General features: G+C 38.5%; 4 protein-coding genes across 4 annotated transcripts; 2 read left to right on the forward strand and 2 right to left on the reverse strand.

The window, feature by feature from the left end:
• Positions 1-594: 594 nt before the first annotated feature.
• Positions 595-2,586, reverse strand: MELLADRAFT_70599 (carbohydrate-binding module family 12; the record flags this gene model as incomplete). Its single annotated transcript, XM_007404795.1, has 8 exons — positions 595-885; positions 973-1,064; positions 1,141-1,253; positions 1,323-1,545; positions 1,628-1,760; positions 1,842-1,973; positions 2,083-2,345; positions 2,442-2,586. The coding sequence occupies 8 exons, from the start codon at positions 2,453-2,455 to the stop codon at positions 839-841; spliced, it is 1,017 nt and encodes a 338-aa protein (XP_007404857.1).
• Positions 2,587-7,226: 4,640 nt separating this feature from the next.
• MELLADRAFT_101599 (uncharacterized protein) lies at positions 7,227-8,140 on the forward strand (the record flags this gene model as incomplete). The annotated part of the gene is made up of 4 exons (XM_007404170.1): positions 7,227-7,303; positions 7,442-7,689; positions 7,799-7,998; positions 8,024-8,140. 4 exons carry the CDS (start codon positions 7,227-7,229, stop codon positions 8,138-8,140), a joined length of 642 nt encoding a protein of 213 aa, XP_007404232.1.
• Positions 8,141-9,357: 1,217 nt separating this feature from the next.
• On the forward strand, positions 9,358-10,136 carry MELLADRAFT_101600 (uncharacterized protein; the record flags this gene model as incomplete). Its single annotated transcript, XM_007404171.1, has 4 exons — positions 9,358-9,394; positions 9,458-9,572; positions 9,792-9,925; positions 10,039-10,136. The coding sequence occupies 4 exons, from the start codon at positions 9,358-9,360 to the stop codon at positions 10,134-10,136; spliced, it is 384 nt and encodes a 127-aa protein (XP_007404233.1).
• Positions 10,137-22,002: 11,866 nt separating this feature from the next.
• On the reverse strand, positions 22,003-24,958 carry MELLADRAFT_32760 (uncharacterized protein; the record flags this gene model as incomplete). The annotated part of the gene is made up of 7 exons (XM_007404794.1): positions 22,003-22,105; positions 22,160-22,382; positions 22,489-22,720; positions 22,792-23,247; positions 23,309-23,500; positions 23,572-24,404; positions 24,571-24,958. The coding sequence occupies 7 exons, from the start codon at positions 24,956-24,958 to the stop codon at positions 22,003-22,005; spliced, it is 2,427 nt and encodes an 808-aa protein (XP_007404856.1).
• Between the last annotated feature and the right edge of the window lie 413 nt (positions 24,959-25,371).

Below are 25,371 nucleotides of genomic sequence, written 5' to 3' on the forward strand. Positions count from 1 at the left end.
CTTTTTAGCTGGCACAGTTGATGACACTCTAAAAAAATCGATCGTTCTGGTACATCGATTTTGAATTGGTCTGACTCACTGATCTTCAATCTTGGTTTTCAATTGGTCGTCTTTTTCAATTGGTCGGAGTAATATTGATTCAAGTCATCCAGTTATTCATATTCAATACTTGATTCTAATTGAATGATGGAATCGCTGAGCCAAGAGGATCTTTGGTGAGCAAACTTGAGAAAACAAAATCCAGGGACCTTTCAGTGTGGCTGGACAATTGTCACAGCTTGTGTCACTGGTAAGTAAGGCTTTCACTAGCTGTGAAAGGGAGGGGGTGGTGGGGCTACCAAGGGGGGGTGGTGGGGATACCGGGATCCATTTTTAATTATTAAAATTCTTGTTTGTCAATTCTCTTTCATGACTCATTTGCAATACAATAAATTGTAATAATCAAATGATTAAAACAGAACTTGAGAAATTTATTCGGAAAATAATCATGCCTTAGTTTATCGCCTTTTATGTGAACGTTGAACACATCTCATTTCAATAAAATCTCAAAGATTCACTTCTTGATCCGATTCTCAGGACACAGCTAGCACTATTCAATGGATAGGTGAGATGACCACAATGACAATGCATTGCATACGAACTGCTACATAGAAACTACTGAGCAGAGTTACACATCTGAAAAATATAGGCAATTCTGGTTTACAATCTGCTAACTACGACTCTTAAATTGAGCAAAATCTTCTTTCTGAGATACCTCACCGACCTCTTCGTCTAGTAAGTTTTTTCGTTTTCTTTTGGGATCTTGAGTTTGACAAACTTCTTCATATCGTTTGATATTTTAGGCGTATGCAAGAATATTGAATTCTTTCTTGGTTTCTTCCTTGCCTAATTAGGAGTAAATCATATGCAGTTGCTTTCGATCAGATGTGGGATCTCAGTGATTTAGAGGTCTCAAATTCGGATCTGGCTTACCTCCATAGGTAAAGATACAAAAGTCTGTACCATCTTGCGCTTTAGCAGGATGTACACCTCCTTCATGTTTTACTTGACAAACAAAAAGAAACCTAGAACGTTTTATTCATCAGTCACCACAAAGTCAAGAGTAAGGAAGTAAGGTGACAAAAGTTGAATAAGACCAACCTTCCATCTGATTCTTTACCTCCTTCGACAGGTTGCCATCCTTGAACTTGAATGTTACCAGAGTGTTCAGTGTGGTTGACCCACTTAACACCGTGTCTGTCACCCACTAAAACCTATTGACAACGAAATCAAATAGTCAGTCCTAGATATCCGTAAACTAATGATAAAAAACGTAAACAAACCTCAAACTTGTCAAAGTCATTGTGCTCTTTACCTCCCCAACCAATAACACAGCCTCCTAATCTTTGAGACACTTTACCGACGTGAAGACCTGATTTGTAATACACACGGCCAATGTAAAGTGGATGACCTGCTTCGCGACCACCTTCAATGGCGTTGTTTGGAATCGGTTCTTGCCTATCAACCAAGAGCCAGTAAACAGGCGGACTTTGGCCACCACGTCGACTAAGAACCATCCCACGGAAGAATTTCAAGAGCAGGAAGTGAGCATAATGGTCGGAATCCAAGTGAATAGCTGGGTACGCACTAATGGTCGCTATGGGCATTGGCACCCTGGAGCCATTTCTCCTGACTGGCCTCGTTCTGCCAGGCTTGTTTTTTGGCCTCTTCTTTAGCCTTGCTCTTATGTTGGCTGTAGGCGTAAACTCCTCCTCCGATGGCTAAGTTGGACAAAGACATTCAGTGATCGTGTTAGTGAGATCATCCTGTTAGACTCAAGAAGCACATCAGATTATCCTTACCTAGTGCACCTAAAATCCCGCCACCAATCTCCATTTGATGTTTCTTTTTCTCATCCAACCAATCATGTTCCTTTTGCTCATTGTTTTGCTCATTGTAGCGTTCGTCCTTGTGTTCGTCATGACCCCAGCCACCTGTGACACAGAAACAAAGAGCACATTCATTCATTAATTAATATCCACTACTCGATCATACTCGATCATACTCGAAATAGATTTAGGACACGAAAATCAAAAGGCTTACCAGGTTGTGGTCTGTCTTCATAACCACCAGAGGGGCCACCAGATTGATCAACGAAACTTTGACCTTGACGATGATGTTCTTCGACTCCATGATGCTTTTCACCCGATCGATATTCACCATGAGCCTCTTCTGGTAATCTGGCCCAGAGTGCTGGTGTCACGGTAGGTTGCCAATTAGGCTCAGAACGATGAGGTTGAATGATTTTGTAAAGGTGACCTTCATAGTCGACTACAGCATCAGTGCCGTACTGAGTCCAGGCTTCCCTATTAACTCGATCAAAAATCAAAAATCAAAAACTTAGACTCTTGATAAAAAATTAAAATGGATCATGGAATGGGAAGAATAGTTGATCAACAGACCATTGATAGACCATTGTTATAGAAGTTAATAGGATGAATAAACTGTAGTTTTTAGATGATGATGATGATGGAGAGGATAGTAAGATGATGAAGGGAACCACACGAAATGGAGATGGAATGAGTGAGTCTTTATAACCTGTTTGCCATTCACAAAGGCTGTGCAAAATCAATCTAGCCCCGCAGATTGAAATGACATCATTGAATTTACATTGCCGGTTTCTTAAGTCATTAAGTACATAGCTTAAGTGATCATTACACCTTAAAGCCCAAGTGGTAATTTTTAATATTCGATCACTTTGGTTTGTTGTCATTGTCATGTCATCTTACGTCGAGAAGGGCAAAAGGAAGGGGCAAATTGAGATCATCAAATAAGTTGTATCAACATTGGTCGCGTAACACTAACACCTCCTACCTCTTCATCAAAGGACACACCTCATCATCATCAACTAGTTCAACTCTATGAAGAAGAATACTGGACGAATGACACGTGCTGGACGACTTCTTCGTAATGGAATCATCGCCTGTTTCTTCTATGTACTCTTACGTACTGAAACGATTTCAATACCACTCGTACCTAAATCGATTCAAGTCAAAATCATTCCACTCGTTCAGTAGTTTATAAACTCTTTTAAAGAATGAATAAAGTGAAACTGTTTAAAGTCGAAATTAATTTTGGGTTACTTTTTTTTTGGATTTTTTTTTTGAAGACTCCTTGGTGGTTCTTAATTACTCTTGGAGCTTATTGCTTAGCCGTACTTGGGATTGGACTTTTAACGGTAACGGATTGTAGTCAAGCTTACGAAGAACTAGTACAAGTAAGTCATTGATGTTTAAGATTCACATTGATTTCTTACATTAAGATCTGAAACTTTTTTTTGGATTATAGGATATAGCGATGGCCAAATCCGATCTAAGGCAACGTGGAATCCGACTAGATGATTAGAAATCGTTAAACACGAATGTCTTAACTTTCTCATCAATTATATAAAATCTACATTAACATTCACTTGGTTATTTATGGTATACTCATCAGTTCTTTTTGAAGGTCTTCTTTATCACATCTCTTTGTGTGGATCTCAAGAGTATTAGATGTTTATTTCGATCACACTTCTATGAAACTTAATTAATACATCCATTTCATGTTATATACTAATGACCAAATCTTAAGCAAAATTCGTGTTTTCAGGGTAACCCGTTTGTTGGAGCAGTGGTTGTACATGATAACTAAAAAGAATGAAGATAATCGGAGAAGGATGAGATAAGGAGAGATATTTGATATCGAAAAAGAATTTTTTAAAAGATTGATGGGAATTTTCTGAATGTGTGATTGACACTTTGAGTATTAAGTTGAGTGTCAGGCAAGAAACCAAAATGGTTGATCTTATGATTTGATAGGATTTCTCTCTTGCATTTTTTTTTGCAAGGAAAGTAGTACACCAAATATGGCGAGTTCTATGACCAATCTGATATTGTTCACAGGCTGGATACTAGGTTCCTGCTAATCTATCAATCTTCCCTGGAGAAACAGATAGATACACAGTAGAGTGTAATTTCAATGTGTGTTGCGGTGGATATGATCATGCATCTGAACCTTGCCTCATTTCCTCCCTTGTATCCCTGGTCAATTGTTTGATGACCCTTTGTTGATATATGTTTTCTATATATCAGGATGTAGAGCAAGTCCATCTGATGGCAGTGCTATGTTTTTCTTTAGCATTAATTTTGTTTGCCACCACAATATCGTGCCAAGTGGAAGCCCCAAAGTTTTAGGAAATTTGTCTTGAGATTTTTGAATTTTCTGGTCAAATTAAATTTCCACCACAGATTTCTTGACTTCATCAGGATAGTTTGTCTCCTTGAGTTCTGAAGTACAGTGTTTCTTTAAGAGATAGATTCATTTTTTTAAAAAGTGCTAAGGTGCATTATTGCATATCATAACACTAAAGGCACAACCCAGTTTCTCGGCAAAACTGGATTAAACCCCTAAGCCCTTAACAAGCTGTACACCTAAGACTCCGGCCCCTTTAGGCTCAGCTGTCCCCGACCCCACCTCCTCTCTTCATGGCCTTGACCTGAATCTGATGACCAATCATTAACTCAAGAATCAATAAATCATCAAGACTGAAACTCACCACCAAGAACAACTTTAAAAAAACTCAATCAATTTCTCTAAAACATTAATCAATCATCACATCAAAATTGAATTTATCAAGAAGAATTTGAATTATTAATCATGACTTTTACAAAATCAATACGTAGTGGTATAATTGAATTTGAACATTTGAATTTAATTTTGACAAACTTTAGTCGATTTGGTGATGTACTTGATTTGAGTATTGAACTTATAATTGGATCTTTAAAAGGATTTTGTTTTGGAAATGAAAAAGAAAACCAATTTGAAAGGAAAAAAGCAAAGTTGGCTAAAACTGTTTCAGAAAGCTTCAAACAGGTTAGTTTTTTTGATTTATCAACTTTCTTTAATATTTGTTTCCCTTTTTTCGATTCTCTTGAAAAATATAATTGGGTATGGAGTTCATTTCTGATGCTATGATACTTTTTTTCTAAAAGAAGTCAATTGGTTTATTTTTAAATTAGAAATCAATTCAGAAGATCAATTTTTAAATGATGGCCAAGGGAATCGAGGCAGATTGAGACATAATGAAGATGGATCAGGTCACAAACATCAAGATGATCATAGTAGTGGTTGTGGAGATCAGTCACATGGGATAGGATATCAATGTACAGGTTATGCCCAAGGAGACAAATGTGGTGGAAGACTTTTTTCAGCGTCTCATAATCACTTTTATCTTCAAATGATTGTGTTTTGTTCAATTTATTGAAGCATCATCATAAAACCCGGATTCCTTGCTTCAATTGACAAAGTAGATTTGCCTTTTAATGTTATATCAATTTTTTGCAATCAAGGATTCCAATTCTTTCATAATTGAATATCGAGATCATCAAAATCGGCAAATCATCATCGATTGGGAAGTACAGTTGGATTTGATTCACATCAATCAAAGTTCAGAAGGGACCAAAGTATTAAATCTACCATCACTGCCAACCTAACACCATCCAATCAATGATACTGGTCAATATCTTACAGTCAAGAAGCAAATCAACTAGATCGACTTCAATACCAATCAAACGGAGATAACAGTCAAGACTTCAATCAAAAGAAAAGACGAGTCGAGAATAAGGAGTAGAAAATGAAATTCAACAAGAAAAATGTCATTGAGAAGAACGTCACTGAGAAGAAGAAACAAAGACTGAATCTGAAGAACTCGATGGTCAAGAATCAATCTCAGTTAAAGCCGAACCATCTCAATCATATGCTCCAACTCTGACAATATACTCAATAGCATTCAAAAGAGATCGATTGTTTGCCTACTTCATCTCTCAATTCATCATGATCATCAAACTCATCATGTCAACCCACCAGTTAACTGACACATTCTTCACTTAATCATCTCAGCTCACCTCCTAGAATTTGTAAACCAGAAGCAGTCTCTGATAAATTGGATACATCAACACCAACTCCAGGCAAGTAAACCTTTTTTTCTTCTCTAAACTCAACATTGAATTCTCATTTTCTAATCACAAAGGCTAATCCTAAACTTCATTTGGGTATCAAAGCAGTTCACCTTACCTACATATTCATTTCATTCTTTGTCTGCACAAAAAAATCTCTTGAAAACACTAAAATCACTTCTTTAGGTGGTGTAATATATTTGTATTGAATCCCAGAAGATGAACAACATTATGTTCAAGATGAAAATCCAATATGTAAACTCATCATTTTGCTTCTTCTTTCTTAGGAAGCTCAACCTGAGCTCCATTCCCAATCTCAAGGCCAAACTTGACTAATTCAGCTCAGAATCTGAAGTCAATTTGTGAGACCAATATCACACCACCTATCATTCATAACATTTAATCCCAAAGCCACTTCGCTTACAAAACTCAACAAAATCCACCATTAGCGCGATTTTTGAGTTTTGTCGATGGTCAGAAACTCTTTCACTGCAAATTAATCTGCATTCTCCATCATCTTTGCTAATCCCAATCCCGCGTACATCTCTCCGTCTCCCAAACCACAGACTCTTGTGAGATTTGGTGTCTTTTGATTGATGATAAAAGTTCATCCTACCACTGTCACGGGGATCAAGATTCTCTGTGCTATGTTGACATACCATCATCATTCAAAAAGTACATATCATCATCAGGAATCATCAAGTCAAAGCACGCACATACACATCTTTTCTACGATCTTGACTCTGATTCAATTGGAGCCAGTTCCAGAAGAGGCGAAAAAAAGTGCAAAAGGATGACATACCCAGGTTAGTGATTTTTCTTTTCTGGTATCTATCACTGCGATCCCAATTATCACGGATCATGCCACTCGCCTTTGGAATTAAGACTCATAATAAAAATATACCATTTCTTTTACCTCAAACATTGCCTTTGTAATTTTTCTTCTGCCTGACAAGCACCACGTACGATTACCTCGGACCCAAAACTTGGTTAAACGATCTCAACTTTATCTACTCTTGAATCTAGACCTTCTCAACTTGACATCCCTTTACCTCAGGCCATAACACCTTTTACTTTCAAAATCAAACATCCTCAATCTCTCAATGATCTCGGAATTTACAAATTGCCAATTGTTGTTTATTCATTCAAGTGGATCTCTCAAGTCAATTAATTTGTCACTTTTGGGCTCAAACCCGCCTGGTCATCTCGATCAAGTTCAAGTCTTATCAAACTTAAATTGAATCAACAGATGAAATGGGTGCATTTTGTTCTAAACCGGAGGAAATCGATTTTGGTGGTCCGGTGGATCTTTGGCATTTTTACCTTTTGAGGTCGGTTGGAAAAGGTGCATTTGGAGAAGTTCAAGTTGTTCAACATGAACAAACCAAAGCATTATATGGCTTAGTATATATAAACAAACAATGAATCGTTTCACAACAAGCGGTTTCTGATATCATCCAAGAACGTAGATTGTTAGAAGAGATTCATCCACCTTTTGTTTGTAATCTAGCTTATGCATTTCAAGATGATGATAATCTCGGTCTCGGATCTTATGCTAGGTGGCGATTCAAATTGAATTTAGATCGTGCTGGGTTTTTGAAAGAAGAGGTGGTCAAGTTTTATGTTTGTGAAATGGTACTTGCTCTTGGTTATTTACATTTGAAGGGGATCGTACATCGTGATCTTAAACTCAATAACATTCTTCTTGACAAACGGGGTCATGCACATCTAACTTAAACTGATTTCAATATCGCTGTCCATTTATCTGAATGATGTCCACTGACCTCAGCACACTGCGAATATAATGTATTTTTCCGAAATCTTAGGTAAACGTGGTTATACCTCTACCATAGATTGGTGGTCACTTGGAGTGGTGACCTTTGAACTTGTGTTTGGTAAACGACTGTTCAGAGTTAAAACCAATTCAACCTTGACCACTGCGATTTCAAGAGAAGAATCCAGATTTCCAGAAACTTTACCTCAAGTGATTGGACCTGAAGCGTTGAATTTCTTTAAAAAGGTTTTGGTAAGAGATATTTATCAATGATTAGGATGTAAGAGATGGAGGTATCGAAAAGTTTAAATCACACAATTGGTTTAGAGGATTAGATTGGGATGGGATTAATTCACTTCAAGCAACTCCACCTTTTGAACCTGATCCTAAATAGCAAACTTTGATGCAACACATGAACTTGAATAACTTTTATTAGAAGATAATCCATTGAAAGCGAAGAAACGAAATCCGCATTTCAATACAAATAGATAATCTATCAGCCGATGTTAGAGTGATGGAAGAAAACTTTTTGGTTTATAATCATAGTAAGATGGCAAGAAAATTGTGGTTTGTAGATCCATATCATTCGGCTAAACCTTCACCTAATCCTAATTCAATTGGAACACCTGAAGGGAAGATCTTGATGGCAGCACAGCCGTTGGGAGAAGTGAAAACAGTGGATTTGAGTGTTGAAGGTCTCTTGAGATACTCCTAGGGTTGAAGCTTGGAGAGTTCAACATCATCATCAACCACCGATTGAATCGAATTCACCTCAACTGAATCTTTCTGAACCTATGATCTCTTCAAATTGAAAACTTGAACCTGATCAAATTATCTTCATTTGTCTTCAAGATCACAAACAAAACAAATTGAACTCGAATCAAACAAATCACATTCAATTAAATTGAATAATTGAAAACTGAAACTAAACTTTTAACATTTGTGGTTTTATATTTACTCACAAACAGAAAGTGCAGAAGATTCATTACATTTTTGGTCATACGCACAACAACATGAAAATTTATGTAAAGCTTAATTCAAAGACCCAATCCTATTAAAAGTTGAATCGCCTGCTGATTACGATAAAGCTAAGATATAATGTGGTTGTGTTTATAATCAAAGTTTGTTATCTTTGCTTCCTTTTTGTGTCTATTTTATCCAATGAGCAATTGATGGATTTTGTTTGACTTTTTGGGTTGATTTACAGTTGATGGGATTTATCAACAAAGTAAACATTTATCTAAACCTATCAGCAATCCACCTCCCCATGACTAGCACAAAATGCTGAAGAGCAGTCTACTCACTCTGACCCTCAAGAACCAAAACACATTACAAAGCCTGTTGAGCAAACTCCTGCAGAAACGGTCCTCATCCTTGGTAAACTGATTCAAGAAGGTAAAACTAATTTCTCATCATCTGTGCAATCCACACTTTAAAAAACTGAACTCATTTTTGATATCTCAAACTCCGGTTTCAGACTACCTAAAACACAAATCCCAATCATCAAACTATCATTACCTCCTTTGGCTGGCCAACCCTTTGGATTATCATGTGATATTGGTTTTGAGGGCCGATTGGCGCTTGAAAACTTGTTTGCGACTCACTGACGCTATGGTTGAGCCATGGATGAGAACTATTATCTTGATTTGTACGTAATTTGGCCCATTTGAGATATTGTTGTCTTAAACACTGATTCTTCATTCCCTCTTAGTGAAAATTTGGACAAAAAAGAGCAACAATCCTTATATTGATACAATCAGTTTGTATGGCTATGTACTATTAGTAATTTATTACTTTGTCAATGGTCTCAAGGATGGTGTATCACCGTACGTCCTCATATCTACACATATGTTCCCTTGGAACACCCTGTATTCTTACTTCCATGCTGCTTTCAAAATGTAAATCTTCAGCAATTGCCATCACCCCAAAGAACTGATACATGATGGACATTATGTTTTTTTCTTTGATAGTCTTGATGCCGAACCTTGCTATTAGACTGGTGCCAATCTAGAAAACGTTGGAGACCTTTTGGTTTATTTCTTTAGATTTTCTGCCTCTACATTGTGGTACACACATGATGTGGTAAGTATCAGATCAATTGGTGGTCTGCTCTCTGAAGAACATAAAGGTTTAATCCAATACATTGTGGAAGAGGGTGGTGCTGTCAATGGCGGTCACAGTCCGTTTGAAGACTGCAGGGGATCTATTTGTACTCAAATTGAAAATCAATTGATCAAGAAAAACTCAACTCTTGAATTGATTATTATTTTTGGGCATCATTGATATCAATAGCTTGCACGCCAGGATCAAAGAAAGATGAAGATTTAGGATCTCACAGTAATCTTAAACTAGCCTTGATCAGAGTTGGTTTCTTTGATCTATGGTCATGAAAATATTGCTTAAAATTCATTGAAAACACCATAGCTGACATTGCTTTTGATCCTATCAATCATTTTTCAAATGGTTCACTAGATTGGTTGATTGATAGTGGAAACAGATGAGTTTTAACAAGATATAAACAAAGTACTTAGGAGAATCAACTTATGAGCTCAACTTTATTTTGAGTATATAAAAAACTATAACACATTTGATATCAGATCACTTGATCATAATAACAATAATGAAATTAGTAACTATTGGATTTCACGATTTATTGATTATTTCATGATTTATTGACTAAGTCTCAACATTTCAACCCTAGGATTCAATCAACTCTTAAAAGTCTTTTGTAGTTCACAGACATCACATGCTACAGAAGACAGTCACTCTTTGTCTTCAACTCCTCACCTTGATCAACTCACAAAAAGCTTACATCGAGTATCTGTTGTTTCCAATAAATGTGTTTGTCCAATAACCACTGATGGTTCCTTTAATTTGGTTCATTTCTGGTACAAATATGATCATCATCATGAGACTATTCAATCTGCAAACCAGTGGAGGAGACGCTTTGATATGGGCTGACTGTTAATCTTGACCCATTTATCCGGCTCTGAGTTTGAGTTTGAGTTTGACTTCCTTTTCTTTTGTAGCAATTGAAGTTCTTCCATACATCTTCATGCTTCACTAGCACCAGCATAATTTCTTTATCAGAATCGCACTTATTCTGCTGCTTATGATATTGAGTTTTCAATATCCATTTTTCTTTTTTCAATGGCTAATTTCAGCCAATATTCTCTAAAGGAGCTAGATAAAACTAAAAGACCAGGAAGGCTACCATCAGACCAAGCAATCTTGAACAGATCAGCTTTGTTTGTGATCCCAAACATTGCCCATCTGATACTCAGTTATGAACTGGTCATCTTTTGTTTTTTCTTCAAGTCTGAGACTTTGACTATATCATTACCTCTCAGACCCACAGCAACAGGAAGAAGAACAACCTCTTTAAACCATCATCACAATCAAACTCAGGTACAAAGCTCATTGAACTTGCTCAATGACTGTCATTCAAATCAAGAACATGAGTTTTGGGATCCTAATGAAGAACTCTTTGATTTTCTTGGAGCCTCTGGCTAATTATGCCAATTTTTCATATCTCTTTGCTGAGATCATATTGCAACTTATTGCAAGATTTGCACTAATAGTCAATGATTAGGTGAAGAGAGTCTAGATAAAACATACACAAAGCCCTTCAATGCTAAGAAAATGAATGTATAAGTCTAAAGCTGAGATCTGTTTGTTCTTCTTTCAAAGATGACGGAAATCAACTCAACGTACCCAAACGGAAATCTGGTCAACAATTTTGGTTTGGTCTGGAAGCCAAATTCTGGTGTGTTCAAGGTACTTACTTCATATGTTACCTCAACCTTTGAGCCACTACACTCTCTTTACTCATCTGTTGGTCAGTCTCTAAACAAAAATACACTTGAACAAAAGTTCATTAAGTATTATGTAATGTTTACAAAGATTCAGTTCTACCTATGAAAATTGAAGATGAGTTTGACAAAAAAGGATTGATTTCAAAGAACACTACTCATGTCACAGGGCAACTCATATACATCTAATTCTTTGAGTTTGACTCTACTGGCCCAATTTGAAAATAAGTTGTTGGAATGAACATCATCATTGAAGGCTTGATAATCTTGTAATTAGAAGAAGCTATCCAGAGTAAATGCTCAGCTCAAGATTTTGAAAAAAGTTCATCAGATTCCTGTTATCTTTGATTTTCTCAAAAGGAATGCTTTTGAAGAGTGTCATCCAAACCCGTGCAAATGCATACCCACACAGCTGTGTACCCCTGTGTAACCCGTGGTAATGCATAGAAAAAATGCTGAATCTTGATACTTTTTACTGTCAAATTTGATAACAGAATTGCATAACCCGTCAAAATGCATAGCAAAATTTGTCCACCCAAATTAGGTAATTGTGCGGAATTGATGTACTAACACTCCAGCAGCGGGCAACACACTTGACAACCTCAACCTGACACAATTTGTTTGCGCCAGCAATACCTGAAGGATCCCGCCACAAAAAGCAAAAGAGGGTTGGCAGCAGATTTATTGACAGCTGTATCAGCATTGAGGGACTTAGTTAAGGTGGGCTTTTGCCATGCTTTCAAAATTTTGATGTGTTTGGGTTATATGTGACATGGCGGCATCAGCCGCTAAAGCGGCGCCCGCCGCTAAGTTGCTAGTTACACTAACTAAACAAGTTATCAAAAGTAGAAACTAGTACACCTTAAAACCTAGCGGCCATCTAGTCAATCCCTGGAATATGTTTTGTCTTTTAATCCTTTGCATTCTTATAACTCTTTCTTTTTTTTGAATAACTTTTTTTTTCAAAAGACATATTGTTTTTTGTTTTTTCCTCCATTCTGTCAAGGTTGAGAACTATCAGTGACACTGCCAGGTGTATGATCTGTCTTTGATTGTTTACCAATCTTGACTCTGTTCTTTCTTTAGAATGAGCAATGAAGAGATTATTCAGTGACAGTTCAACTTCCATCAGCATAAACACATCCCCAATCTAAGGTGAATGGTAAAGCGTCAGTGTGTTTGAAGCGTCAGGGTTGTTTACCAATCGCGACCTTACTCTTTCTGTCTGTCAAACAACATAGTATCCTACCCACTCGTTGCCCAATCTAAGGAAGGAGGTGGGGGCTTTATATGTGTATCAGGTATTGCTTGTCAACTCCAAGCTATGCTGACAAGCATAGCCAGAATAGTTTACAATTTAAAATAAAATAATTAAAACATAAAAATAATAAATATACATTTTATCCTTCTTCCTTACGTTAATATTTTATTAATAAATATACAAAAAAATTAATCAACTTTTTGTCTAGTTTCAAAGACTCCGAATTTCAAACCAAAAGGTTCAAGTACCAATATCACCTTCTGTCTAGTTTCAAAGACTCCATACCCATGACAGCAAAACTGCCAAAAAGCCAAATAAAATATAAACAAACCCTAAGGGGAGTTCAACACTCCCAATCGAGTAAACAATTCAACAAGGAACCACATGTGGTATGTACTAATAAACAGAGCCTCCTATAAACAAATCAAATCAGAAGGAGAATAAGCCTAACTTCTCCCAAAACAGAAGGAAGACAACGGACCCATCTCAAAGACTCTACAAACAGAACAAGTCCAGTCTCAGCCACTAATACTAGAACCTCAAAAGACATCCTAGAAGCAAGGAACCAAGGACAAACCTAACAGGAACCACAAACCAGCCATCCCTTTGAACCAAGTATAAAAGGGACTTGATTATGCCTCCAAGGAGAAGGGGCAGACGATTAATTAGATAACCAATATTCCCACAGGAATAAGATATCCTCTCAGTTAGTCCGGCTTGTACCTTTCTACCTTTAGAAACCTATCAGCCTTGCTACTTTGATCTCACTGTTATCAAACATCTCCACCTCATCTTTCCTCACCTCTAGAAATCCTAAGATTTGAACACTATAAGAATCTGCTCTTTTATTCGTTCTCCTTAGGTGAGCTACTCTAACCTCTAGGTTAGTAGTTTTAACTTGGTCTAACAACCTCTGTTCTAGCATTGTATAGATTGACTAGATCCCTGTTGTTTTACGCAGGCATTTTGGAAAACCTTCAAGGTTCTCGGAAAACTCCAACCCCGGCCTAGCCTAGACCAGCTTTTCAACTGTTAACTAACAGTAGGCCGTGGTAAGCGCATCTATTGGTCTGTTTAAAAGAAATTCTACTTAAGGAATTCTTCCTTTTGCACCAAGTTTGGCTTGCCGCGCCACTACCCGGGAGTTGCAGAATTGGGGTGTTACGCCCTGCGCTGACATTCTGCGACCGGGATTTGTGGCGGTACGCTTTTCGCCACTGGCTCAGCTACCTTGCTACTATTTTTGATTTCAGTCTTTTACATATGTATGTATGGACGTTTCCATTTCAATCAGACACCACCATGATTCAATATCACCTTTTGAATCCACTCAGCCACAGTTCAAAGACTTTCACAAACAACAACGATATTGAAGTAATCACTCATCAAGTCTACCGCAAGAGTTCTGAAGATCAAACAAGACTACATCATCAGTCAATTGAATCAACTAAAACAGCTTTACTCTCAATTAAAAACCATCTCAAATCCATGGCCTACAGATCCATTGAGAATCAAACAATCAAACTTACAATTCAATCGATCATTAAAACTCGCCAATTGATTATTCTCACATCCTTCAGTTTATTCTAATCAGAATTCAACTATTGAAGATCAAGTGAATGGGATCACTAAAAGTGCAAATTCTATAAAATCTATCCAGGATGGAGGGATTTGCGAAAAGGTTGTAATCGAGTCTCTTTCATGATTGTTTTTTAGACATTTGAGCTGATTCTTTGATGATGGATTTTTCTTTGAACACTTGTCCTACACAAAGTTGATTCTGGAACTTTTCCACAAATTTTCCAGAACGGCCCCAGAACACAGATTTGACTGTGTTCTGGACTCCTGGACTTTTGAAAAACAGTACATGTTTGAATGCCCTTTTGCCCAGGGTGCAGAAGCATTCTGGCTTTCTGAAAAATGTTCTGGAAATTTTGTGGAAAAGTTCCAGAATCAACTTTGTGTAGTATAACTGTTCTTTTAGTTTCCCTTACCCAAATCTTTGAAGTCTTCAGCTTCCTTTCCAAATCATTATAAAGAATTGAAAGAAGGAATTGATAGAGCTATACGTGGTGAAACTTTGTTTTGGTATAAAAGATAGTTTAGATCACAATGAGAGCCAAGCCTTGGATCCAATGCTCACAATTTTTTTTCAAGATGTAATATATGTTTTCATTTAATTTGATTACTTTTCTGTTCTTTAATAGTGAGAAGACTATGAAAGAATATAATACAAATTCTATATTTAAACAAACAACCCATATTTCTTTGTGAAAAAAAAATGTGTTACTTTTTAGCCGGCAGCGCTGAGAAGCGCTGCACCAAAAAACTGTGCTTTTTGCCGCTGTTTTCTCCCGATTTTTTTTCCGCCTCCGCTATTGCCTCTGAGTTTGACCAAGCTCAATTTGAGCTACGCTGCTCAAACAATGGCTAGCAGCGCTGGGTAGCGCTGCGAGCCAGACTTGCCTGTAACAGATGCTGAAATTTGGTTCCTCAGATTGGAGAGGACAATTTGAAATCTACAAATGCTCATGACTTTTGCAGTTGGCAAGGAAAACACTCGATTATTGGTTCATTAGAAAGCTGAACTCTGTCTCCAGATCTTTCATTAAGCTGATGGGGCTGTGTCCAGCTTTGCAAAGAATCTATGTGGCTTTGAAGAAGATATTTCAAAGTGACTATAGCTGCCTTGTGAGAGAAAATGAAGCCTTGAATCATTATTAAGACATTTAGAGAGAGACTGTGTCTTTCTAATGAGCCTAAAAGCGAGTCTTTTGACCAAGAATTGCAAATTTTATGAGCATTTGTAGAATTCAAATTGTCCTCTCCAATCTGAGGAACTGAATTTCAGCATCTGTTAGAGCATCCACTATGGGTGCGGTAACCAAGTGGTTTATCGTAACTTTAACGCCAAATTATACACAGGTCCACTATGGACCTGTTTTAGACTTGCGGTCCGTACGACTGCATCAAATCTTGCTCTCCGTGTGTTCAAATCTACGCAAGCCTACGACTTGATTTATCGTAGGAAATCAAGTCAAAACTACTGTTCCCAAAACTTCAAACTGCATATGAAACTTCATTTCTCAAACTTCAAACATCAAAACCTCACTTTCGAACTTCAAATTTCAAACTTCATCCTCAAATCTCAACTTCGAGATATCACATCTCGGAACATTGCACTTTGAATTGAATCGATTTCAATCACAACATCACCCTATATCTTAATCTTTTGCGAGACACCTTAAGAATTGAGGTGCACAATAGTCAATTGCTGAGTAGGCTGAGCTCGAGCTCAACCTGTTTGGAATTGAGTCTGAAATGGTGAAGGTGGTGTGTGAAGCCTATAAAACAAGATTTCTAGACAAGTTGCTCAAATTCTTGATGTTCCTCATCATTGTGGTTTGAAGACTTCAAAAGACAGTCGATGTGTCTCTTCAAGGAACTTGTAGTGGGCATCTGATGGATGGTTTTTCGGATGGGATTTGTGAGAAAGATATGATAAATCATCGCAAAATCAAACCACTGTGGATCTGGTTGATTCACAGTGATTTATCGTAGTTAAATCAGACATTACATCAATCCGTAGTGGATTTCATGCGGTTACCAACTTAGGTAAAACACGTGTGATTAAATTTCGCGGTCAGGAACGCAAAACTTACGATAAATCACCATCATGATAGTGGATGCTCTTACAGGTGTATATCTGATGAATATGGGGTTTTTTGTTAGTACAGTCAGTGACAAAAAGTTTACATACCTCGAGTACATATGTAATCCCAGTCTGTCTCTTGAATAAATTCCTCATACCTCATCCAGAACCTGTCTGAAAATGAAGACTTCTAGCCTGTTGCCCACTCAAAAGGCCTCTATTGTTTTAATGCACCAAGCTGGGTTTCCTGGCACTCAAATTGCCAAGAAACTGGGCCATCCCAAGTTGACTGTCTATACAGCAATTCACAATGACCGCAAAAGATGTCAATCAACACTCAAAAACACTCGGACAACCAAAAAAGTTCTCAAAACATTGCATACTGAGTGGAAGGCAAACCCTTAGAGCAAGCTTCAGGCTTTGGTTGCATCCATACCTGATCAAATCAAGGCTGTGCTCAAAGCAAAGGGTGGACACACTCCCTGGTAAAAGTGACTGTATTTTAGAGTCTATGTTACAGTTATGAATCCTGAAATTCAATCATACGTACTCTGATGAGTGGCCATCTAGACCATGTAATTTCAGGTATATCAGTAGTCAGATGTTGAGTACATACGCTTTTTGAGAGTTGCCCAATAGGCAAGCTATGGTACAGGTACGTATACTTTTTGTCACTGACTGTACATTCAACAATATACCCTCTAAAAATACACAAAAATACTCAACTTGAAGCTCTCAACACCAGGAACAATTAGGGGATACAAAGTTAAAACTGGGAGTTTTTTCCCAGTTTCCCAGTTTCCCAAATACCGCCAAAAACGCAAACTGGGAAACTGGGAGAACATGGGAAAGTTCCAAACACAGCCAAAAATGAAAACTGGGAAACTGGGAAAAAAATCCCAGTTTTAACTTTGTATCCCCTAAATATCAATATTTTTATGTATTTCTTGCCCTCCTCCTGACTGCCCAATATTTTTGTATATCAATATTTGCGTTTTCTACCCAGAAAACATTATATTCTTTGTAGTGAGAGGCATTTGAAGAAGCCATACATGAATATCATGAGGAGCCAACCCATAAAGCGCAAGGAGCATCTGATTCTGAGCAGCACAAGGTGTGTTGACAAGCTCAATGAATAAAGCTTACAGCTCCTGTTGAAAAGGTCCACAGGTTTTTCTTCTACCTTCAGCCATCTGGAAAGAGTGTTTTTGTGAACATGAAATGTTTTGGTTGTTTGGTGGATGTCACAGCCATGTGTATTGTGCCATTCAATCACTTCCTTCTTGGACTGATCACACTCTTCACAGTGGTTCCAGCAATCTATATTTCCCCCACTTTGTGCATACTGCTGCATCCAAGTGTTCAACTTGCTTTGAGGGAAATTGTGATGTGCAGCAGCAGCCATCTGATTACCAAAGCTTCCAACTGAATCAACCACCATCTTTTTGAAGATGGGGGAGTACTTGGTTTGGATTTTGACTCCATTTGAAGACTTTCTTTCTCCTTTTACCATTTTGGCAAGAGAAATGAATTGATGCCTCCAAACTAGAAAAAGAATTGAAAACTTGAAAAAAAAATCTTTTTACAATGTAATTTGAATACAACTGATACAGAGCTGTAGGGCAATCATAGTTCTTTGGTACAAAATTTTTTGCTTGTTCAAAATTATGAATCCATGCTAGGTTTTTGAGTCTAATGGTGTATTTTCATATTTAACAGCACTTGATTGATGAAGTATAGGGCATAGCATAAGGCATAGGTCATGTAGAGGACAAGGGAATGATAAAGTGCTGAGCTTCAAATGAGAAGGAAAAAATTGAACAAGATCAAGGAACAAGCAATGTAGAAAATCTGTGGAAAACAAAAAGAATGGAATAAAAAGAGAGAGATCAATCAAGGTGATTGAGGGCAACATTGGGCTGTTGTGTTGCATTGCAAGCCACACCCATTTCACACAACACAAAATGTGTTTTTTTCTATTACTTGGGCACAACACAACAGATTTTGAAATACCATATTAGGAAAATCATAATATACACAATTGAATTATGATTGAGAAAAAGAAAAGACTATCAAAGTATCAATGTATAAGCCAATTGGTTATCAAAGTTTTGAAGTAAAAAAAGATTATTCAAGCATAAGAATCTTGATTTGTTAAAGTATCAAGATATAACAAAGATTTTATACAAAGGAAAGTGTAAGAAATTGTTGATGTCTAAGGGTACGTTTGGTAGCAATTATTTTTGGCGATTATTTTGCAAAATAATGGCTGTTAAAAAAATACATTTGGGACCACTTATGGTACCCAGAAATAAACTCCTCCCCCGTCCCAAAAGGAGTTTAAAACAGGACTTTGGATAAACGCCAAAAGGGAGTTTATCCGTGCAATAAACTCCCTTTTGTACTTCACAAAATTTCATCTCAAAAAACTTCAACCCTCCTCAATCGATACAATATGTATTCACTTCATAAGATGCTTGTTCTTTGACTCAATCAACATCTTCAACACTACACCATCATACTCAAGACTCACAAGCCAATCTTTGCTTCTACTCCTTGCTTCCTGTGTAAAAAGTTATCTATTTTGATTGTACAAATGAAATCTTGAAAACCAATTTTGATTGAACAAACAAGTTATCAATTGTTCAATTTCCAGTCAATTTTGCAATTTCAATCAATCGGTCAATTTTAGATCAACTTTTCAAAACCAATCAATCATTCAACTTCATTCTATCAATCTCAATCAATTGTTGAATTTCAAAAAATCTCAAAACAAATCACTCTTGAAAGATGAGATAAATAGGAAGTGGTGGAGAGTGTTGAATTTGGTGGGACATGTTTCTGTTATTGTGAGCGTGTTTGGGCAAAAGATTGTTGGATGGGGACAAAGGTTGTATCATATGATCATTACTTGTATCGGACATTGCCAGAGGATGTCCATATGGGTGGATGTGAAGTGGTAGAATGTGAAGTGAGCTGAGCTGAGCTGAGAAACCTTCAAAGAGAGTTGACTACATATAGATACGTCTGGTTGGGATTTTCAACCAAAAGTGATTCTCTTCAATGTACCCTAAACGGAGTTTATTTGATGAAAAATCAATTTGAACAATAAACTCATTTGCCCCAGGGCAATGTACCTGGGGTCAAATGGAGTTTACAATTTGTAATTGCAACCAAATGTACCCTAAGAAATTACAATGTGGTCATTCAAATCAAGACAAGATCCTTTTCAAGGGATGCTGAGCCGATTATTATAACACAAGCCTCAGTCTGTGACCCACCATATCAGCAGGGCATACCTCATTTCCAAGTTGTGTTTCTGACAATGGTACCACACCACATTGCAACAGTAGAAAATTGGGACCCAAAGGGGGACACACATTGGGAAATGGACCAACTCAATGTGCTGCCTTGCATTTTTCCCTTCTACTCATTGCTTTGTGTTGCTCAATGTTGCACACCAACAGCAAAGCACTGGCTCAATGTTGTAAAGAGGGATGTAGTAAGATTGGGTCAAGATTGAGAAGTTGAAACCAAAGCCACAGGAGCAGACATTACAAAAGACTGGTTTGCTTCAGCAAAAAAACACATGTAAGTGTTTTACATTAAGTATAAATATCAGACATAAGTCACATAGGTTATCATGCTCCCAGAGTCTTTTCACTGGTTGGATAGGGCGTAACTTATTTCTTAAGTTCTGGTTTAGGATTGTAATCTGACTCTTCTTGGATTTCAATTGATTCTCATTCAATTTTATCTTGACAATTTCTTTGTGAGAGGGCCTTAAGTGTTTTAACTTCTGGGTTGAGAGACTCTTGCAGGAGCTATCTCTGCTTTCCTCTGATTGTTCAAAATTTCCTAGCACTGACAGTCATAAAGTCTCAAAGCAATGAATTAGACATGATGTTTAAGCAAATTGAAAGAAAAGCTAGAGATTTGGTTGGGTCAGCTTGACTATTGGAAATTTGTATTGCAATTAAAATAAGCATATCCACCTCAATATTGGTCACATATGTTTATAATATATGTGCACCTTTTCATCCACTTTATAACCATAAATCTTTTCTTTTTGGTAGATTCTTGTATGCAATACTAATTATACATCAAGGAGTCTATTTTTGAAGGCACTCTGCATTCCCCAAAAATCAGTGCAGAGTTTTCAATGCCTATAGTGTGATATGCCCACATACTAGATGCATACATCAAGGGTTGACTGTATTCATCTAGAGCTCAAGAGAAAAGTTACATGTGCTATCTGCAGTTGAGAGCCAAGCGTTGGGGAGCTTTTTGGGCAAGAAGGATACAACTTCCTTGGGAAAAAATAGTGTACAACATGCGCAAGACTACATCACACATAATGTTTATTATGGGTCTGGCAGGATTCCTTTGTAAAAAAAAGATACCAAAGACTTGCAAGAATGTCCTCAACCATACTCTTGTTCCTGACCTTTGTCTGCATGCAAGTTTGACATAGGTCCCTTGCTGGGGCTTGGGTTGCAAGCAACAGCTTGGGACTTTGTCAAGTTTAAGAGGAACAGCTTTCTTCTGCTTCTTGAAAGAAAGGTGTAAGTGCACTACCCTTACAAGTCCCTCAATACTGAGTGGAAGCGCAGACACAGCCCAGTTGTGTTGCTGTAGAGGTTTATTCAGGTAAGGTAGACCAAATTCAATTGTACATCTCAAATATGAGAGAGTTCAGAAGCTGATCAGCAAACAAGTCAAGTGTTGAAGCAGAGCTCATATTGTATGATGAGTGATTGATATATACAGAATGGTACCATTCAAGCTAGAAGATAAGATAAAATATGGGCAAGGAAATGATGCCTGTGGATCCTGTATAAACAAGGCCAGAGAGAGCTGACCTAAGGTACAGCCAAGATATCAGTCTTGATGAATCAGATTTTGATTTGAATAAGTCTTAGTGAATTCAGAATGAGTGGACACCAGTAGAAGACGGCAAAGAACTGCAAGATGTTTGAAGTTACCTTAGGGGTACATTATATGAATCTAAAAATGGGGACCAATTATGCAAACTTGCAATTACTCAGGTCTGAGGTCTTTGACTTTGATCAACAACATAAAAGTGAGAAATATAGGCTTTGCATCATGGTCCATAATTACACGGTGATTGTAAGCTGAGGCAACTGTGAATCAAAAATACATGGAGAAGATTCAGTGTTGTGGACGTAGGTGATAAGGTCTATGTAGCAAAACAAAAAGATATGGTGCACTCCGGATTGGTCAAGCCTACTTGCAGCCGTGAATCAAGAAAACAAGTCAAAGGACGTCTAGTAAATACAGCAACTACTCTTCCTCTTGGCATTCCTGCAGGGCACATAGCTTAGAACAGATACTAAAGCATGGGTCAAAGGTTGAAATGTTCGAACCCATGGACAGCTTTTTTGCAAGCTCCGATGGATCATTACGACAAAACTAAAAAGAAACTACATGATATGATATCAGCCGTGGTATATGGTATATCGGATTGTGCTTGCGATGATCCACAGGAAAAACTAGCTATCTTTCAAATTTCATACCACCCCTGTAGCACCTCTAACAAACGCACTAACACCAATCCCATAATCTACTAATCTTTTCAATTTAGAAGTTGCAGCTTCTTGAGCAATCAATAACCTACGCATCGTATCCGTTAGACTCGTCGTTTCATCATCCATTGCACATGCTAACAGGTCTCCCGGAAGATCTTCTCTGATATCAATGATCTCTTGACCATGAATCTTCAAAAATACGCTCAGGATAGCTTGAATCATTTCAAACTCTTTTCCTGATGTCAATCGTACAGTAAGAGCTCGTAAAAGTGCCTTCATTTGATCATCTGTAGTGATGGAGCGCAGCTCGATGTCTAGGGCCGATGGCGATAGGTTTTTGACGTATTCGAAGAGATCTTCATCTTTGTCAGACACGAAAAAATCATGGATTGTTAGTTTTCATACCTTTTCCGCTACCTTAAGCTTGAAGGAGCATAGTGCATGATAAGATTGAGCCAAAGAACTAACAATTTTTATCAGATTCATCTTTCATCAGTCTTCTGGTGAATTCTGATTCAACCAAAGCACTGTCGCCGAGGTCGAACTTTCGCTTCTTAGATCCGTTATCCGCTTGAGTTGTAGATGTTGTCTCCCCTGAGATACTATCCAAACCGACTTTACGGCCGTTTGTGGACAAAGTGGGCAAAAAGAAAGGAGCCGCCTCTGCTGTCTTGGGAGGTTCTTTTGGCTTATTCCGAGCCTGCGTATCAATTGAGATCAGTGATAGGTAGGGTGATATGGTGATGTCAGACTCGGAAAGAGAAAACATACCTTGATAATCTCAAGGTTCAGTAAAGACTGCCACTTGGACTTCGGCATTAAAGATAATGTAATCGATCCATCTGAGGATGGATCCGGGATCAAGGATAATCCTTCTTCCAAACTATCTTCCTGCCAAGTTCCCGATCTGGGAGTACTTTCCAAGATACTTGTTGTGTGGTCCTCGACGCCTTCAAAGAGGGGAGTTTCAAGTGTAGGGATTTCAGCGTCTTTTGCGAGACTCTTATAACTAACTTCGGCAAACTGGGCCCGATTCGCCCAAAGAAACACTCCAACACTATCGACATGTGCCGAAGCTAAGAAGTCGCCCGTTGGTGAGAAGGTGATTGAAGTAGCGACACTATGGGTCCGGAATGCATCAATCAACGAGCCAGTGGGAAGATCGTACGTCCGGATCACAGAGTCCGCACTCGTCACTACGAGCCAACGCGAATCTGGTGAAAAAACCTGAAGTGATAGTGGTAAGATCATATGACTGATGTGATCCTAGCTTATAATGAAGACTAACCATGTCAAGCACCGGCTTGGGAAGCGGACCCAACTCTCGCACAGTCCGCCTAGTTTCGATATCCAACACTCTGACATGACGGTCCTCGCACGCGACTGCAAGAAGACCATTATCACGCTGTAGAAGCATGATAGAAGAAGCGCATGGCAGGGTGATAGTATGAGAGAGTTTTGCCGACATAAAATCATAGAACTGCGAAATATCAACCATAAGTCTATGTCAGCCACCAAACAAAATAGGACTTGTACGAAAAGTCACCTTACGTAGATGATTCCCGGATGTGTCAAGATGATGACAAAGCGGTTCAGAACATCCGTCGCGATTCCCATTACCTTGCTATCAGTCTTAGTTGCCCGGACCTTCGAAGAAGTCGGTATAATAAACTCTCTTCGTTTCATGCCACTTTGCATGTTCCACATGCCTATTCGGCCAGTACCATGAGTTCCTGATAAGCCATAGTTTCCACATGCTGTCACACAAACACATCGCGTAACCTCTTCTGGGGGAGCTAGCTTGAAGGATGTGTGACTGGTGAGCGAAAAGGAATGTTTTCCTATCCGTTTGTTCTGGACTGACCACGACTTCGCTTCAGGATGTCCCTCGTGAGATGTTAAGAGATTGTCCCAATCCTTGGCTCTCGACGTGGAATATGATAAGCCAGTTACAGGAGGCAGCCGTAGCGATGAAACAGGCGTAGCCAATTGAGAAGCCTTTTTGGCGAGTGAGCCTTGACTAATTTCAAAACTTCTCGAGTCTCGGACCACGCTGGTGGAGCGTAAAGTTCCATCTTTACCCGCACTGATAATTGTTTTACCGTCATCGCCGTAATATTTTATCAGCTGTGGAGGCTTTTGATGTCCAGAGCGCTGACTGAGCAATCGAGGCAGGCCGGTAGGGGTTTCGAACAACCATAGCTTGATACTATTGTCACCACTAGCGGTAAGCATGATAGGCTGACCCGGCAAAAATTGTACACCTGATACAGCGGAGTCGTGGGCTTCGCGAAGGATGTGCAAGAGCTGTCCAGATTGGTTCATGTTCCAGATAGCCAGGTGTCCCTGAGAGGAGCTAGTAACGAGGAGTTGACAATCGGAATCTTATCAACCCATTCAGATTGTTGTCAGAGACAGAAGTAAAACAGCAGGAAGAGAATCAAAACCCCTTTGAAATCTATCTTTCAGACGGTTTTCTTTCATGAAGACTTGATGAGAAATGGAGAGAAACCAAAAATGTTTCGTAGTTCAACTTGAAAGAGCACTCACCCGATCGAAAAGCTATGCCTGTGATTGACTCGTTGGGATCGTCAGGTGAATCAGATCCCATCTTAACAGCCAGAATCTCTTCTCCGAAGCGAATGTCTACCAAGCTGCACCACCCATCGGCGAAACCAACGGCCAGAATGTCGACAGCAGGGCCCTGTGCCATATAAGTGATCGGAACCTTGGCACCCTTGGATCTGCATTTGGTCGGTCTGGAAAACAAGCTCGGCTGGAACATGTGAATGAGAGCACCGATTTGAACGTTGTAAATTGCCAAACCGCCTTGCTCAGAGGCTATCACAACTTTGTTAACATAAGTAGCAGGATGTATCAGAGTGCTAGCCACACCGAAGGTCGAAGGTAAATCGATAGTAAGATGAAGTTCTATCATTGAAGGTAAGCAGGAAAATCAGTGTGCGCCACAGGATAAGACCACCACAATATTATGAATGAATACCTTGAGGATTATCAAGATGCCAGACCCAGATTGTACGCCCGCAAGTAGAGAGCCCGACGACTTGATTTCCATATGTGAGGAATTCTCTGATGCCTTGCTTAGAGTTCGATGCCTTGAAGCCAGCGATCCAATCCGGACTATCTGATTGTTCATCGAGGGCGCTCGTGCGTAGGATACTAGTGAGCTTGGTTCGTTTGTAAACATAAATATTTTCGCCCGCTGAAGCCAAGATCAAACCCGTTGGATGTATACTAAGCCAAGTAATGGGACATGGAGTCAAAGGACCTAAATTGGATTATAGATTGATGAATAAGTAATCATTGATTCCTAAAATCGTAGGAGTTCAG

The sequence above is a fragment of the Melampsora larici-populina genome (genome assembly GCF_000204055.1).
Source record: "Melampsora larici-populina 98AG31 unplaced genomic scaffold MELLAscaffold_2, whole genome shotgun sequence".
NCBI classification, from domain to species: domain Eukaryota; kingdom Fungi; phylum Basidiomycota; class Pucciniomycetes; order Pucciniales; family Melampsoraceae; genus Melampsora; species Melampsora laricis-populina.